Here is an 18,863-nt window from a genome sequence, read left to right as displayed (position 1 = left end):
TCATTTTAACCTCCACCTATCATTCAAGTATCAAAGAATGGAGCAAGCGTTGCTATTCTAATTTCATTAAAAAAGTATCTCTCTCACATACAAAATGTTACCTATAACTATTATTTAATCAGAAAATTTACACTAGAAAAGCACTTTAGAAATATTGTACTCATTTTAATACACGATAACTATTTTTCTCAAGTATACTTTCTGACTATAAGCTTAAAGTACATTATACAATAACACAAACAATGACATTAGCTCATTGTGATTAAGGGATTTGACGTCACGTATTCCGGGAACGTTCGTCTCATGGGAAGGGCTTGAAAGGGTCAAGTATGTTTACACTCTGATAAGTGCGATGAATTATCTATCATATAGAATTATTACCACATTGTGTTGAATATAGAATATTCGATGGTAAACATTGTTACAACCTTAGGTAGCATCATAATAGATAAATTTAGAGGATTTTTCCAAGCAAAATACTACTCGTGTGATATTTGTTAGTAAAATAATAATTAACATAAGTACATTCATCAAAGTCAATCGCTGAATATTTTCAAGAGCAGATTAAAAGAGCATCTTCTCTCCTTATAGACTTATTATATTTGTGTGTGTTATTTTGTATAAAGATAATATTTTACATATATGTATTATTATATAGATATGTGTGTATTTTGAATATAAGTATATAAGTTACTTTGTATTTAGGTAAACATATTTATTATTTTTTAATAGAAACAACCATACTGTTATTTTCTTCTTATTATACGCACACAACCCGCTGGTAATTAATGCTCCCTTCCACTCAGGGTTTACTGAAAGAGAACTCTTACAGAGTTAAGCTCCCCTGTTGTATATCTTTATTGAAAATAAATCATAATACTGTAATTTTAATGTAAAATAAAGTATAAATAAATAAATAAGTAACTCATGAAAAATCATGTGCATTACAGTGTATCTGTGTGTTCATGGTCCATGGGATTCACGATTCATACTTTTATTTATAAGCAACGTTTTGTCAGCTATCATATCAGCTATATGTTTTGAATCTTAACCACTGTAATATAATAAAGCAATAATTAAGAACATTCAGAACTAAAATAACTTTAATCTTTCAATAGCAGAATAATATTTGCAAGAAATATCAAATGGTAATACCCGGCGACTCCAAAATACTTGACAGGGCACATTTATTATGAGGGAATTCGACGTTACGAATAACGGCCTTTAATTGTTCCCGAATCTCGTTTGTAAAAAGGATTGTCTCGTAGGAAACTGATCTCTTCACTTTGAGTAGATTTGCCAAAATATTCGTATTCAGTTTCTTCTGTACTTTGGATTCTGATTCTAGAACTACCTCGTTATCAGTCAATTCCATAAGGCTTACTGTGTACGACACTAATGCTCTTACACCGTACATTACCACGACCAGGAAAAGGGAGAAGCCGGCAATGATGTAGTTCTTTTCAATTCTACTCAACAGAATCATTTTCTCAAATTCATTTAGGCTATCTGAAAAAATTAATTTGTGTATGCTTTGAAGAGGAATATACATACCAAGATAAACAACAGTGATGAAGTAACACGAAACGCAGCAGAAGTATAGCTTTCTGTGTGTTTTTGTTGAAATATCAAGGTACTGAGAGATCTTTTTGACATCGTACACAGGGTTGAGCATGATCAAAATTAATGCCATCTGAATGAGGAGCAAACAAGCAAGGATAACACAGCACGTGTCCATCTTCTTGGTTTTGATAAGGTTGGCGGTTGTTAGATATTGCAATTTTTATGGCATTGTTTCAAATAAAAACATCTTTGGAGAGAAATATTTTTATAACATTTCGATCGACTGACAATTTTTGACAAGACAGCTTGCTAGACATTCCTTTTATGAATTAAGATTTTTCTTTTGTAAATTAGAACATGACAATGTTGACAGTATTTAAGTTTTTTAAAATATAAGTTGCACTAGTCGTAGTTTATAACAGATTCTATGCATAATGACAAATGAAAATTTGTTGCGATTGAATTTTATATAATTCATAATATAATCAATTTATCTATTAGCTTTCGAACGGGTCAGTTTTTGTTACCTAGAATTAGTATTTTGTCCTATTATTTGTAAACAACAGTTATTTATTTGTTAAGTATATAGATATCCTTGTGCTAACATCAAAATCCGTTCATGGAACTCTAAGATGAGATTATTTCCACGTGTTTAATATTATGCATAGGTATTTTGGAATATTACACAAAATAAAAAAAAGTTTTATGCAATTAAATTATAGAATAATACTTTATATTACAAATAAGCATAGATTTAATTAGTTCTTTGGCTACCAGCTGTTCCATCTTCATGTAAATTTGATAATACCAATATCGTATTAGAAGACTGTGTCGCGCATTCTTTAGTTAATATTGCATGTCTACACATTAGTTCGAACTCCAGTAATCTGGCGATGATAATAAGAAATTGAGCTATTTTTTCAATTAATAACAACATATAAAGAGCTACGAAGAAACATATATAGCACACTGACAATTCGCTTAAATAAAATTCCAAAATTAAACTCTTATCATGTACATTCTCTAAAAGATATCCGTAGTATTTTTTCTCCCATGATATTTCCATAAAAGTATTTAGGAAGAGCCCTAATATAACTGTTCCCGATATTTTAGAGTGATAGTTAGTACTATCTTGTAAATAGCACCATAAATCTCTGATGTAGTAGGGTTCTTTAACGGGCTTTAGTAACGCTATCACAAAAAGCAATTCTGAAAACAAAATTATTGCCAAAATAGCGCTGAATATATTGATCATCGTGTTAAAATACTATTTCATATGTAAGTAGGAATATTGTTTTTGCACGCGACTATTAATTTTCTTCGTTCTGTTTATTATTGTCAGAATTATCATCTACCTCTTTATTTCCTTTAGTTCTACCAGTTTCAGCAGATTCTAATGTGCTAATATTTTTGCCTTCCTTTTCAATTACTTTTGTTTTTCCTTTAAAGAAAGATTGTATTTTTTTATGTTCAATTGTATTAAGGTTAGCAACGGATGGCCATTGTACAGGGATATCAGTTTCTTCGTCTTCGTCTTCTTCAATAGGTTGATCTATAATAAAGGTATCACTTTCTTGCTCTACCTCAGTTGTAACAGTCACGTCTACTAAATCATAATTTCCCATTAAATTAGAGAATTCGTGTAGTTTTGCTGAAAATTTAATATAATCAAATAATCTCATTGCAACTAACATAAAAAATAGTGAGAAGCCAGCAAGTAAATAGTTCCTAGTGGCGTTAGTTGCGTCTATAATACGTATCAACTTTTCCTTGGGTATTTCTGACTTTCTTAATACTTTGGTGTGTTTTAAAGCATTCAAAGTTCTTGTGGGACCCAGTATTCCATATCCAAATATAACAATTCCATATATACAAGACATACTAAATATTAGATTACGGTATTGTGGATTATCGAATAGAAATTTTATAGTTCTTGAAAGAACTGTCAAGTCCAGTATGGGTAATAGTAATAAAAGTATTAATACCATCTGCACAACGTTAATTGAAATTAATGTAATTACCGATAAATCTACGTCGATCATAACTGTTAATTTTATTGTATTAAATTTCTAAAATATTGCGCTGCCTGTCAATCGAATCGAATGTTGATATTTTTGTCAGCTGACATTTATAGAAGTTGTCAAGATAATAATAAAAATTGTTCACCCATATAACATCCTCTTTGATGTATACATATTTTGACTGAGCGCAAAACCTTTTACAGTCAGCACCGAGCAATTTATGTAGCTATCACGCCTCCTACTTTCCCATGATTGAATTCGTTATCAAGCGTCACCCACAATGCCGTATCGAAAACGAAACTTGTAACAAGGAGCCCATTTACGTCGTCGATATCTCGCTGTGAAACAAAATAACGGACCTGTACGTGGAATATATTTTGCCTTCGAACATATGTTGCTTCAGTCTCGCCCGCTCCGATACGCATGACACCCACGCTACCTGTAAGCACATGTATACGTAAGCCATTAGTAGGAATGAGAGAACGACAGTTGCCGTTGCTTGCGCACAGGTAGCACGTGGCTCCCCCTACCAGGTGGCTCCCCTTCCTTTATCGCAACCATTACCTATGTCGATTCAATTATGCTGAACTGTTGACTTTGCGGACAGCAATATTTTCAGAGCTTGTGGCTGTTAAACGAGCTGATCCAAAAGCCCAATCTGGTTTCGATGGTAATCTTTTAATTAATGGCGTTATTGGTTCGTGCAATAACCGAGATTGCTAAATATTTAGTTAATCGCAGGACTAGTTTCGATAATAGTGACCTGAACTGAAATTAACAAAGCTATTGATAAAATTCATCAATTGGGCAAACATTTTTTTTTTATTTAACTTGGGTTGAAAAATAACTTTATTTAATGGAAAGTAATAAATATCGCCTAGAAATGTACATTTAATATACATTCTTTTTCTAAGATATTAAAAACAAAATGTACGTTAAAGAATACAGATATATGGTGTTGTGCTACTATGGGGTATATCTTTGTTGATTAATTAATACAAATAATATTATATTATTAGGTAAATTTGTTTTTTGTTTGAAACAAGTATTAAGCTTTAAACATATATAATATATTTTTTTATTGTTTTATAATTAATTATAATTATAGTTAATTTTAAACTGGCGTTGCTGACACATTTTAATTTATAAATAAATTTCTATTATTAATATGTTTTTAATTTTTTAAATTTCACATCACCCCTCTTAAGGAGAAGAGATGGCAAACAAACCTCCGGCAGAAGTACAATCGGCCGGAGTTCAGGGCCCCAGGGAGAGAAACCGGCGTACTATGCGGGCAGTATCTAAGAGCACCGTTTTCTGCATTTTTACCGGGAGTGAACCGCCTCGGAATCCCAATCGTCTGAGGTGTTGTTCCAGACTAATTGGGATAAGACCGTTCGCCGACAAAATTTATTATTATTATTTATCATATTATTTTTACACTATACATGTTATGTTTTATATACAAACCGTATAGACACTTCCTACTTTTGGGTTCTCAAGATTGACTAGAAGAAATCCCTTTAAGATATAAGTCCGCCTGTGTAAATTTTTTTATAACCTAATATCTGTACTATAAGTGAGTGCACAAAAGTATATAAATAAATATTTCTGGTAGATAGATAGATACTCTTTATTTTTTCCTCCAAAAGATTACAATAGTAAACTTATTATAAAATTAAACAATAACAAGAAATAATCACAATGAGAAAACAATGGGCGACCTTAGGATCTGTTCCAAGCAACCTTAGGATGGAGAAGAGTAATTAATTGGATTTAATTTTGACTATTAAACTAATTTTAATAGTCAAAATTATATATATATAAATATATATATATATATATATATATATATATATATGTGTGTGTGTGTGTGTGTGTATATGTATATATGTATATGTATATCCCTGCATAATACTTTTATATGCTCTCAATTGGTGCGTACGTGATATCATTATCTTTGATACGTGACTTGAAACAAGTATTCTTGTTCAATTCTTATAATAAGATTTGTATCCTTAAAATTTTTTTCCACAGATTTTATAACGTTTTATATAGAATTTATAATGTTTTTTTACATTCGAAGAATAAGTTAAGAGAAGGGTTTCCCTGATGGTTTTCACCATCATTATCATTACTTTTTTTATTACTGTGCTTCTAAATTCAATTTCTTTCTTTTCTAGAAGACCAGAGAAAGGTTTTTTATACAAAATTCGTCTGTTTGTGTACCTTTGTCGTACTCGTATTTCTGCTATGAAGCAGCTATTTTTGCATGACTATATTTCAGTTTGAACGATGGGGTGTAACAGTGAAATTACGGGGTTCGGAGATATAACATCTGTAGTCCTCAAGAATGGTAGCATATGGATATCACAGTGTATTTGCGGTGTCCATGGTACTGTTTATGTCTATAAGCGACGGTCACAATGTTCCATTAGATGGGCCATCAAGTTGTTTGTAAGTATCATAAAAAGAGTCCTTAAAAATAAGCACTGAAACAAGACGAGATGACAAACTTACAAAGAAAACGGATTATTTTTCTAAAAAGTTAAATTTTCAGTAAGCTTGCCTACTTAACCGGAATTGATGAGCAAGTAAAACGGCTTACGAATGCTAAATAGAAGGTCGTTTAGAAGTTGAGACAACTCCAAGTTTTCTGAGTCAACCTTTTCTGAATTTTATTAGGACCGCAATTATTATTATTTTTTTTTATTTTATAAAAATTAAGTTGAGTATATTTAATAGTACGGATGGCTAATAAAAAAAATCAAGTTTGTAACCGCTTACGGCTAATTTTTCTTTCTTGTTATCAGTCTTCTTCCCTTTCATTCTTTTTTAATCTGCCTTTATTTCTTTTCTTTTATGATTTTTATCTGTCTGTCTGTCTATTTGGTATTCCTTGATCTGTCAATCCTTCTTTCTCACTTCCGTTCATTACGTCTTATTTCTTTTTTATTTATTTTTAAACGACTTAAAAAAGAAGAAATTTGCAGACCATGTGAAATTTATATTGATCATTTTATTATAGAAAAAAATGTTTTTAACCAACTCATTCAAAAAGAAGTAGGTTCTCAATGTAGTCTTTTTTTTTTGTTTTTATTTTAGTTATGTTACAATCTCATTTGGAAAATTATTCTTTTATCTGAAAAGCTTTACTTACAGATTGGTCTTATAGATATTTCATTAAAATCGGTTTAGTAATTTAATTTCTAAATCAACATCACTTGTTATGCTACAATTGAAGTCGGTTTTTTGTGGAAAACAATTTTTAATTATGCAACTTAAAACATATCTGATGAGGGAGACTTTGTACAAAAGTCGATTGCTTGGGTACCTCTGTCCCATTTGTGTTTCAACCGTGAAGCAGTTTTGTTTGCATGGCTGTGTTTTGGTTTGAAGGGTGAGATATGGCGTGAATTTACTGGGTACAGAGGAATAACATCTGAGTCCTCAGGAATGGAAATGCATGGGGGGTATTATGGGCAAAACAGAATACTCTGTTATGTCCATGGTACTACTCATGTCTATAGGGGCGGTCTAAGTTGTATAAAAAAAATGAAAAATGGTAATTGTCGCCTGTAAATATAAAGGATACGTATATATCACCAAATACAGTGTAATACCCATGCTACTTCACAGCCTGATTCCAATTCTAAGCTCTAAACGCAACCAGGTTATTCCCGCACATTAGTTTCTATCCCATCTCAATAAATCGTACCAACCTTGCATTTTAAATCAAATCGCAATTTATGATTGCGTGTAAAGAACAGCGTTCACGAAAAAGGATTTTTTTATGTTATTATAACTTTAAACTTTAAGGCCGTGTACATAAAAGTTAAATTTCCGTGATTTTTTTGGGCAACTATTTTAGAATAATATACTGGCAGCCTGGACGTGGATTTATAGTTTTAGATGCGCTATTACGAGGGAAATCATTGGCTGTAACTACTGTAGGGTTGTCAAACGCGATTTTTAAATTTATATATTTTTTTAGTGGTTAGTTAAATATTATGCTATTTAATTAATGGATGATTAAACTTTGACAGCTCAGTTAAAAATACACTTTTTTTTATACAACTTAGAATGGCAAACAAGCTGACGGACCACCCGATGGAAAGTGGTAACCGTCGCCTATAGACATGAGCAGTACCATGGACATAAAAGAGTATACCATACCCCCCCATGTGTTGCCATTCCTGAGGACTCGGATGTTATTTCTCTGTACCCTGTAAATTCGCGCCATATCCCACCTTTCAAACCCAAACACAGTCATGCAAACATGACTGCTTCACGGTAGAAACACGAATGGCACAGAGGTACCCAAGCAATCGACTTTTGTACAAAGTCTCCTTTTGGTGACCTTAATCTGGTGACATCGTATCTCAGTCTAAATCTCTGTAATTGTCGAATTCATGTTTTAATAATATTGTCAATTGCTTCGTGCTTTAGAGGGTACATAAAGCCTTTCTCTGGTCAGTCACGTCATAAACCTTCATAGAAATAAAGGCTGTCTAGAAACTCTTGAGTACTTGTGCTAGAATTCTAACTCTTGGTTGGTTTGTTTTTATAAAAAAAAAAGCTGGATGGAAGTGAAGCAATCGCTATTGTATAATATATAATGGATGTTCCACACATGTGATTCGGATCATCCCGAAAGCTATTTAAGGCGACATTAAAAAAAATCGATTAATTTTTTTATTAATCTTTAATACAGCTAGGTAGTATAAATTGCAGACTTAACACCATATGACGTTATATACCACTCGACGGTAGACAGAAATTTATATCTTTTTTTTATACGCGTAGTTACGCGAAAGTTACGCGAAATCTTTACCAATTCTGAATAGATATTAGACCCGTATTTATCATATTAAGAGTCGTTGATTTTTTTAGGGTCAAAACATTCTAATATTGTAATTCAAATATGTTACAAGTACATTACAATATGTTGCATAACGATAGTATAATAAAAAAATAATTAAATTTATTGTAATTCACTTATGCTGTAATTTATATTCCATTTGTATGTAATTTATATATTATAAAATTATATGCTGCCAATTAAAATAATTAAGATTTTAAAATTTACAATTTGAGAGAACATCCTAACAGGAATACGATATAAAAGTACATAACAAAAGCGAAGTTTCTTTTTCTGAAGACAGTTAAAAAAAGTTAACGGAACTCATTCTCTGGCAGGCGTCTGGCATCGACGTTTTTCTTACAACAGTGGCGCATCTATGCATTTAATATTAAGAAATTTCAAATAAAGAATACTCTTGTGAAAATTGGCCTTTTGCAACAAAGGCGCCCCGAGCTGAAGACATGAGAAAGTTTGCTGGGGCGCGTTATAGAACATTGAATGGGATCCAACTAGGGCTGTCCAATATTTATGTTCACGCACATGTTGCTACGTGACATGTTGTATTTCTTTTTAACATTTCGGCATGAGGAACATTTTAATAATAAAATAAAGGACTGAATTTTTCCTACTGGTGTCCAGTATATGCGATAGTTTGGATGTTCGTTACTTAATCATGGTAACAAATTTGAATGCAATTTAATACATAGATGTACGATATCCTAGATTAACAATAATTCGATGAACGGTATAGGTTTTTTTTTCACTATCACATACTTTTCTTTTATTTAACACATTTAATAAAAAAAAGGTTACACGTTTCAGTACAATTAATAAATGTACTCAAAAGATTTTACAATTAAAAAGAAAAAGTAGTCATCACACGACAGAATATTCATGAAGTTAAATATTTACCGTTAAATTTAGTTTCTAGATGTCGTTTTTGTACTCGTATTTATTTATTTATTAGGTGTATAAAAACTTATAAATCAATATTTATATATTAATGTAATGGGTAAAAAATGGAGTGGCAACCCCATCCGCGCTATCAATATACGCAGGCGGAGCACCAGTGAGCGATGATAGGTGAGAGTGAAAGTAGGTCAGTTAACCTATCGTAACGAAGTTCATAAGAACTATTCAAGATAGTTTCCAGGAAGAACGGCATGGAGGTCAACTTGATAGGATATATTGCTAGCAATGGAGCTATTAGATCCTCATTACTAACAATCTCTTTCCCTCCAATTTTACCAGAGGGAGACTTTGTACAAAAGTCGTTTACTTGGGCACCTCTATCTCATTCATGTTTTTACCGTGACTCAGTTGTATTTACAGTTGTGTTTCGGTTTGAAGAGTGGGATATGATAGTGAATTTACAGGGTACAGAGGAATAACACCCAAGTCCTCAGGAATGGCAACCCGTGCGGGCTATCATGGACGAAACAGTACATACTCTGTTATGTCCATGATATTAATCATGTCTATAGGCGACGGGTACCACTTTCCATCAGGTGGGCCGTCGGCTTGTTTACTATTCTAAGTTGCATAAAAAACATTCATATATAATAACATTAAGTAATAATTAAAAAAAATTAAGCACTTCAATTTTGGCACACGTGAATATAAATGTCACCGGATTATTAGAAAAAGTGCAGACCTAGATAAAATACCCACTATTTACAGTAATATCTTTTTGTCTACAATTGTGTATCTTGGAATTTTTGTATATCAATGTTCATACAATATTATTGTATTTTTAATTCAATCAAGCGAACAAGTAATATTGGTAGATGTACAAAATCCTCATAATCTCAACTGCATAAGTACAAATGATTGATGATTATGTGAATAGAGCTAGCTATCACTTGCTAATCCTCTTTCACCATTGACTTTAGGTCATGATAATCTCAATATGATATATTACTCTGAACATCGTCATGAAGAATCGGCTTTTCTGGCCTTATGTTGTCTCACACCATTATATAATCATTGAATCCATTAATATATCATAAAATGTATCTATACACTAATTATATATATAAATGTGAAAGACGTTTAGACGTCAGGATGTTTGTTACTCAGTAACACTTAAACTGCACGGGTTTGTGTGAAATTTAATACACTTAAAAAACCTATTTTGGAAATATTGTGTCATCATCGTCATTATTATCATATCAGTCGTTATCTGTCCGCTATTGAACGTAGGCTTCGCTCATAGACTGCAATAAGGAACTGGGTCGTTCCTTTTGACAGTTTACTTTCGGGGGAATTCTATTTATTTTAACTTCAATACACAAGTATACATATGGCATGCATATAAGTGTACATATGGCAGACTTAATACCTAACGGCGTTCTTTACCAGTCAACCACAAGGGAAATACAAAATTAAGTTGGCGATACATTTACTATTAAAATAAGTGTAAATATTGTTACTAATACACACATACACACACGCACACACACCCAAATGTGCGCGCGCGCGCGCGCGCGCGTGTGTGTGTGTGTGTGTGTGTGTGTGTGTGTGTGTGTGTGTGTGTGTGTGTATGTGTGTGTGTGTATACTTAATTACATAAATACATGTATTTATGTAATTAATAGACTTGTGTATATAATTTTGCTTGTATTTGCCATACTTGGTAGGCGGCCATACATGGACGCTGCTGCTCTCTCAACTGTTAAGTTCCTTTAGTTGCCTCTTATGACTCCTACGGGTAAGAAAGGGGTAGCCCATTCTATTTAAAAAAAATGAAGATATGAAAAATGTTATTTTTAAGTTTCATATGTGGCAACCCTATTTCAAGCTCATGAAAGTTTGAACGAAACAAACACAAATACATAAGTTGGAGCACAGTTCGTTCAGATACGTAACTAGGGTGTAGATATATTTTGTTGAATATAACCACGGTACTTGTTGTACTAGCTACTACTAAAATTACAATAGCCAATGTCATTTCCCATTCTGTACATATATGTACATATATTGTATTATTTGTAAGCTTGCGGCTGTACCCTTATATTTTAGCTGATGAATTTTCGAGGTACTAATTAAATGGTATTTAAAATAAAACTTAATGTCCTTGTAATAAGGCACAGATTGCTAATTATATTGGCGTCCATTAATTTATTAGTGTACCCACCTTTGCAAAAATAAAAAAAAAGAACCGCGTATACGCGCACGGGACCTATTCCAAGAGAAGGCTAATTTTTAGTAATTTCTATTATGTTATGTGACCTTATACTATTTGGTACTATTTTTTTTTTGTAAAATTAGTGAAATGCAGTGATGTTTCGACCTAAAATACCTTGCAAGTTGTTGAAGTTCGAAGTAGTCACTTTAGTGCCGCCAAACTCAAAGTCGTGCAATGCGCTCGACTGTCGGAGATGTGAAATTAGACGGTATTGGTATGCAAATATTAGGTGACAGTCAAAGAATTTGATTGAAATGCTTCTATTGCGGATTTTAATGATATATATAACTGTAGTTAACGATATATTTGAGCAAATAGTGGCCGAAGCGTGTGGTTAAGTAGATTTTATAGTCGTATAGAGAGGTCAAAGATATGGCATGGGATAGAGCTGGCTGGAAAGAGCTGCATGAAATAATTCCATCAACAAGGGGAAACTTTCCAGAGTACAAAAGTCGATTGCTTGAGTACCTCTGTCCCATTCATGTTTTAACCGTGAAACAGTTGTGTTTGCATGGCTCTGTTTCGGTTTGAAGGGTGGGATATGGCGTGAGTTTACTGGGTACGGAGGAATAACACCTGAGTCCTCAGGAATGGCAACGCATGGGGGGTATCATGGGCGAAACCGTATACTCTGTTATGTCCATGCTGCTGCTTATGTCTATAGGCGACGGTTACCACTTTCCATCAGATGTACCGTCAACTTGTTTGCCATTCTAAGTTGTATAAAAAAAACTCTTAAATGAAGAGAAGAATGTGCTAAGTTAAGATAGAACATATATTTGAATCAAATTTTATTCAAGTAGTTGTTGCGTGAAAGAGTAAGAAATATCTATCTGTCCATACATCATTGCAAATTTTTGTATTTATAATATTAATAGGATTTCATTTTAATAGTTACATTGTGATCATCATTATCTTCGTATAAATCATTAAATGTTCACCGCTGAACATAGCCCTCCTCCATAAGGTGGTAGATATGTTACATTCTCTTCAAATTTGACCCGATTTTCATTATTGTCATTGCAAAGTAAACTGCGGGGTTCACTGTCGACTGAACGTTGGGCATCGTTATAATATTGCCTCGATTGAAGTCCCTCTTTTTTCGGAATAAAATATTAAATTATTCTAAACGAACCGAGTATTTTCTTCTTTCAACGGCGATGAAAGCAAAATGTCGCAGTGCGTTTAAAATATATCTTATTTGGACTTCGCGATTCAAACGTCTGCAGCAAACGGTATTAATATGTAATCACGTCACAGGAATACATAATATTTGTAGGGTTCACTATATTCTCATTACATTCTACAGATATTATTCCCGTATATCAATAGATATAAGAATAGAAGAGGCAAAATGCTGGGCCACCTTATACGACATGACGATTTTTTTAAGAGCATTGCAGAAGGAAAAATAGAGGGTAACAGAGGTAGAGGAAGACCGAGGAATAACTACATGGGACAGATAAAGGAAACACTAGGTGTCATGTCGTATAGGGAGATCAAAGATATAGCCTGGGATAGAGCTGGCTGGAAGAAGATGCATGAATTAGTTGCATCGACAAGAGGAAACTCTTAAATGAAAAAAAAATTAATATGTTATACTAACATATGCATAATACTTCACAAAAATAATTAAAATTGTGTCCCACAAACAAAAAACTAACTTCAATAGTGACATAACCAGTTGTTTCGATATATATGAATTAAACTACTAAATCGATTTTAATAAAAATTTTATGGGATGAATCTGTAAGTACATTCTTTTAGACAAAAAAAAAACTTTTTAAATCGATTTAGAACCGACAAAGCTATGAATTTGCTTCTTTTTGTATTTGCTTGAAGAACAGTATTCGAATAGAAAAAAAAAATACCTCAATAATAAATAATATTTATTTGCAATTAAAATATTCTTATTTTAAACTAGCTGTATCCCGCGGCTTTGCCCACGTAAATCAGTACATAAAGTATACTATGAGCTAACTTAGGAAATAACCTACTCACGAAGCAAATTTTATTCAAATCCGTCCAGTAGTTTTTGCGTGAAAGAGTAATAAACATCTGTCCATTTATTAATCAGTCATTACAAACTTTCTTATTTATTATATTAAAAGGAAAATATAATACATATTATCTGTATGTAAATTACCTTATTTTATACCATAACCGTGAGTATGTTTATTTCTAAGTAGAAACAAAAAAAAAAAAAAAAAATACATAAAGTACTTTTTGAATTCTTTACTATCTTTTAGTCCGTACAACCGGTCTGTAGTATTTTTTTAAATAAAATGAATGAAGAAATCTGTGTATTTCTAACAAAAATTTGTAGAGGAACTTCAATATCTATATTTTTAATTTGGACTATTGAATATAAATGTAAGTGATACTTAAGTAATATATAAATATTTTCACACATATACAAACATATACGTAACTATAATTTTAGTGATGGTAAATCAGAACAGCAAATAAAAAATAGAAAGATAGGAGCACTTAGAACTGAAGCAAAATGTATATATATTTTTTATACAACTGACTATTTCTAACAAAGTTTTTTTTTATACATCTTAAAATAGCAAACAAGCTGACGGCCCACCTGATAGAAAGTGGTAACGGTCGCCTATAGACATGAGCGGTACCATGGACATAACAGAGTATACCGTTTCGCCCATGATACCCCCCATGCGTTGCCATAGATAAGTACCTAGCATCTGAAAATTGGATAGAGGATGTCTACATCAGACCTTGGCGTAGTGGATTTCGCAAGAAAATCGATGATACCGCCCAAGTATAAACACCACAAAATTGTTTATCAAAATGTTAGAGGACTACGTTCTAAATTACATACTTGTAAGTTATCAATACTCAGTGAATCAGCTGACATATATGCGTTAACGGAAACATTTTTAATTAGTAGTATATTTGATGCGGAAGTGTTCCCCGACGGTTATACCATAGTACGCCGAGACCGTCCAAATAATGCCGGTTGGGGTGGAGTGCTATTAGCAGTACGTTCGCATTACAAAGTCCAACAAATATTAAACATTAGTGGGTACACGGAGCAGATTGAAATAGTGATGGCACTTGTCACATTGAAATCTAAAACAATTGTATTCAGTGTTGTTTATATACCGCCTAACTCGAATGATGAAAAATACTTAAATACGTTTTTAGTTTTAGAGAATGTAATCGCAAAATATTCAAATTTGGATGTCGTCATACTGGGCGACTTTAACTTAAATTCCTGTAGCCAAAATGTTATTCTACAATATAGTTATTTGCTTGCTTTTTGTAAATTGAATCAATATAATGTAACAAAAAATAAATATGGTAACATTCTAGATTTAGTGTTAAGCAATCTGAGCAGTGAATATGTACAAATGTATGAGGATGTGAAACCGCTAGTGCCGGCAGATGCACATCATCCACCACTCGGCATCTACCTCGCGATGCCGCGTTCGCGGCACGCGGGTCCGCGCGCTTGTACCTTTCGGTCGCATGAATCAGTCACTGAGTGGAATTTTAAAAAATCGAACTTACATTCACTATATGAATCGATAGCTTCGGCAAGGTGGAATCAGATATTCACTTGTGACGATGTTGATGTAGCATTGAATTATTTTTATGATATATTTCACTCGTGTTGTTTAGAATCTAATGTCCCTATTAAAAATTTTTGCAGTAATTATAAATATCAATATCCGAGATGGTATACGAAAGAAATTATAGAAAATATAAAAAATAAGTATTATCACTTAAAAAAGTATAAAAAATATAGTAAAGAATTCAATAGAGAAATGTTTAAATTTTATCGTCAGCGTACAAAAGAATTAATTAGGATAGCTTATCAAAATTTCATCACGCGAACTGAGGTTAATATAAAGAATGATCCGAAAAGTTTCTGGGAGTTTATACGAAATCAACGTTCTAATAGAAGGGGCCAAGACCTATACGATCATGATGGGGAAGTGGTGACTGGGATAGATGCTGCAAATGCATTTGCAAAACATTTTAAATCGAGTTTTTTAGACGATAAACCTGTCTTATCTGGCAATCTGGCTGAAAGCAAGGCAAGGTGTTCCCAACTCTCTGCTCGCGTCGCTATAGAGAATATAACGCTAACCGACCTGCAGCGAGCAGTAAAACGATTGAGGGTGGGGACATGCATTGGGCCTGACGGTATACCGTCATTTATTATTAAAGATTGCATAAGAGTTTTAGAGGAAGCGCTCCTACATATAATGAACTTGGCTATCACAACAAGTACCTATCCGCAGCTATGGAAAGTGTCCAGGGTTATACCTATACCCAAGGATGGTTCTAAATCCCAAATTTCAAATCATAGGCCAATTGCTGTACTTCCAGCTTTAGGAAAATTATTTGAATCCATTTTAAACAGACTTATTTCGGTGCAAGTCCAGCCTCAATTGACAGACTGTCAGCATGGATTCAGACCTGGTAGGTCGACTACTACTAATCTGATAAACTTTGTTGATTATACAGTTACTGAAATGGATCATAATAGACAAGTAGACGTGACATATTTTGACTTCAAAAAAGCATTTGATCGCGTTCACAATGATATTTTATTAAAAAAGTTCTCAGAGATAGGATTTACACCTAAACTTTTAAAATTATTTATTAGTTATTTTTCCGATCGCTCGCAATACGTCCAATTACATGGTTATCGATCTGAATCCTATGTTACCGACTCCGGAGTAAGCCAGGGTAGTACCCTGGGTCCATTGCAGTTCCTAATTATGATCAATGACTTGCCAGATGTTGTTAACACTGCTCAGTGTCTCATGTTTGCTGACGATGTGAAGCTATTCATGGCTATCGGAACCATGGAAGACTGTGTAACTCTACAGCGAGATATTGACAACGTTGTGGCATGGGCTGGACATAATAACTTGGAATTTAATATTTCAAAGTGTAAATCGGTCACATTCACGCGGTCTCGTGTTCCCCATTCTTATGTCTACAATATATCTGGTACGCCGCTTGAACGTGTGTCACAAATACGCGATTTAGGCCTTACGCTGGACACTGCTTTAACTTTTAATAATCATATAACCATCGTTTGTAGTCGTGCATATAAATCGTTAGGTTTTGTGATAAGACAGTCGGCACAACTTCAAGATAAAGGTGCAATATTATTATTATATTATTCATTTGTACGAAGCATTTTAGAATTCAATTCAATTATTTGGAACCCTCATGAAACAAAATACAAGATAATGATAGAAAGAGTTCAGAGGAAATTTGCACGTGTTCTATATAGTAAACTTTACGGCTACTATCCTTATTTGTACCCATCACTGTTCGTATCCGGTATGGTAGGTCTAGACACGCTCGAGGTAAGGCGAAAGTGCAATTTGATGATGCACTATTATCAGTTGCTCAACGGCGGAATAGACAATCCTGTAACTCTTAGCCGTTGTTCTTTGTACGCACCCCAACGCTGCATGCGATTGCGTGCTTGTAGACTACTATCGGCACCGCCGGTTCGTACCTGTACTGCTCAGTTTGCTCCCACGTATCAGGCTATTTCTCTGCTCAATTCTCTGATTGCTCAGCAGCCAGATATTGACATATTTAATTACAAAAGAAGTATATTTTTAAAATGTTGTACAAAATTTGTAAGTTTGTGAAATAAAACTTTGGCTCACTACACGTTTTGGGAAACTGTAAGTGTAGTGAGAAATTTTCAAATAAATAAATAAATAAATAAATAAATTCCTGAGGACTCAGGTGTTATTCCTCTGTACCCTGTAAATTCACGCCATATCCCACCCTTCAAACCGAAACACAGCCATGCAAACACAACTACTTCACGGTTGAAACACGAATGGGACAGAGGTGCCCAAGCAATCGACTTTTGTGCAAAGTCCCCTCTGGTGTAGAAGAACTTCAATATCATATTTTTCAATCAGAAAAAAAAAACAATTGTAAAAAGGAATAATTCAACTTTAACAACGAAATCGCACGCCTCGAGAGCCCGGCTATCAATTTTATTTCAAAAACTTTTACTTTCTTGTTACGAATTCATCTGATTGTGGGCCTTTACCGTACAAGAGTATTTAAATACTCCGAAAGCTTTCTCTCATCGGTACGAAACGAAAGTAAGCCCTTAACTCACCTTTTCTTTGCGAGGTACAATGTTTAAAGCAATCTGAACCTTATCCGGTAGTAACAAGGAGTACGCAGTTGCCGAATAAGGAATTCGACCAAAAAGTTACAATGGTAGGGTTTTATTCGAAAACTTTTTGCAGTTCTGATTATTGAAAGTTTTAAATTTCTTTTTGCCGGCAAATCGGTCACGGAGGCGTGATTCGGGAGAAAGGGCTGTTATTTGTTAAATTTTATTATTATATTTCTTAAATTCTTTCGACTATAATAGAGAATTTTTGAATTTTAATTTGATATGCACATATTTATTTTATTTATTTAAACTTCAATGTACAAATATATAAGTAAGAGTACATAACGGACATACCACCTAACGGTGTTCTCTACTAGTCAACTATGGGGAACACAGAGAATTCAATATAGGCGGTGGATTTAATATTAAAATTCTAAGTTAAGTGCAAATTAAATTGGACTATTGAAAAAAAAATGGAGAGACGGGACATACAGAGAGAGAGAGAGAAAGAGAGTTAGCGAGAGAGAGACAGAGAGAGAAAATAAATAAAAATAATAATAAACTCTTAATTGCATACAATAGAGATGTATACAAGGAGAATTTATACAGAATGTGCATATACAAAAGGCAGCCTTATCGCTAAAAGCAATCTCTTACAGATAATCTGGATAAATAAAAATTGAACTACATAATCTAAAATACTAGTAATTTAATGTTTATTACATTTTAACTGAATTTTAAGAATTAAAGTTAACACTGGATACGAGTCAAATTTATTTACAGTTCCTTTCTTCAAATTCAAATCGTGTATGTATACATATTATATTTTTACATTTATGTTTTTATATACGCCACAATGTTTTACAAAGCATATTAATAATTAAGAATATTATGATCATTATGAAATAATAACATGCACTTTGAAATAATAAAGTATATAAAATAATAAAGACATTTTTCCAGAAAAAAAATATCTTATTTAATGGTAATAAAATAAGTAATAGACTGATATATTAAAAAAATACTTCGGTAGAAAAAAATATAATAATTAGTTCATGTAATATGACGAAGTTATCTCATAAATCC

At 33.0% G+C, this 18,863-nt stretch overlaps 2 protein-coding genes across 3 annotated transcripts in view; one reads left to right on the top strand and one right to left on the bottom strand.

Moving 5' to 3' along the window:
* The window catches only part of LOC113510733 (acetylcholine receptor subunit alpha-like 1), a 366,334-nt gene that overhangs the window by 39,909 nt on the left and 307,562 nt on the right, over positions 1-18,863 (top strand). The window lies entirely within an intron of this gene.
* On the bottom strand, positions 8-1,877 carry LOC113510743 (uncharacterized). The gene has a single exon (XM_052896172.1). It carries the CDS (start codon positions 1,736-1,738, stop codon positions 1,142-1,144), a length of 597 nt encoding a protein of 198 aa, XP_052752132.1. The 5' UTR covers positions 1,739-1,877; the 3' UTR covers positions 8-1,141.

The sequence above is a fragment of the Galleria mellonella genome, unplaced genomic scaffold, assembly GCF_026898425.1.
Source record: "Galleria mellonella isolate WM207_F2 unplaced genomic scaffold, CSIRO_AGI_GalMel_v1 utg32, whole genome shotgun sequence".
In the NCBI taxonomy this organism is placed as follows: Eukaryota; Metazoa; Arthropoda; class Insecta; order Lepidoptera; family Pyralidae; genus Galleria; species Galleria mellonella.
The sequence above is the reverse complement of the archived record's forward strand: the minus strand, read 5'-3'. Positions and strand labels throughout refer to the sequence as shown.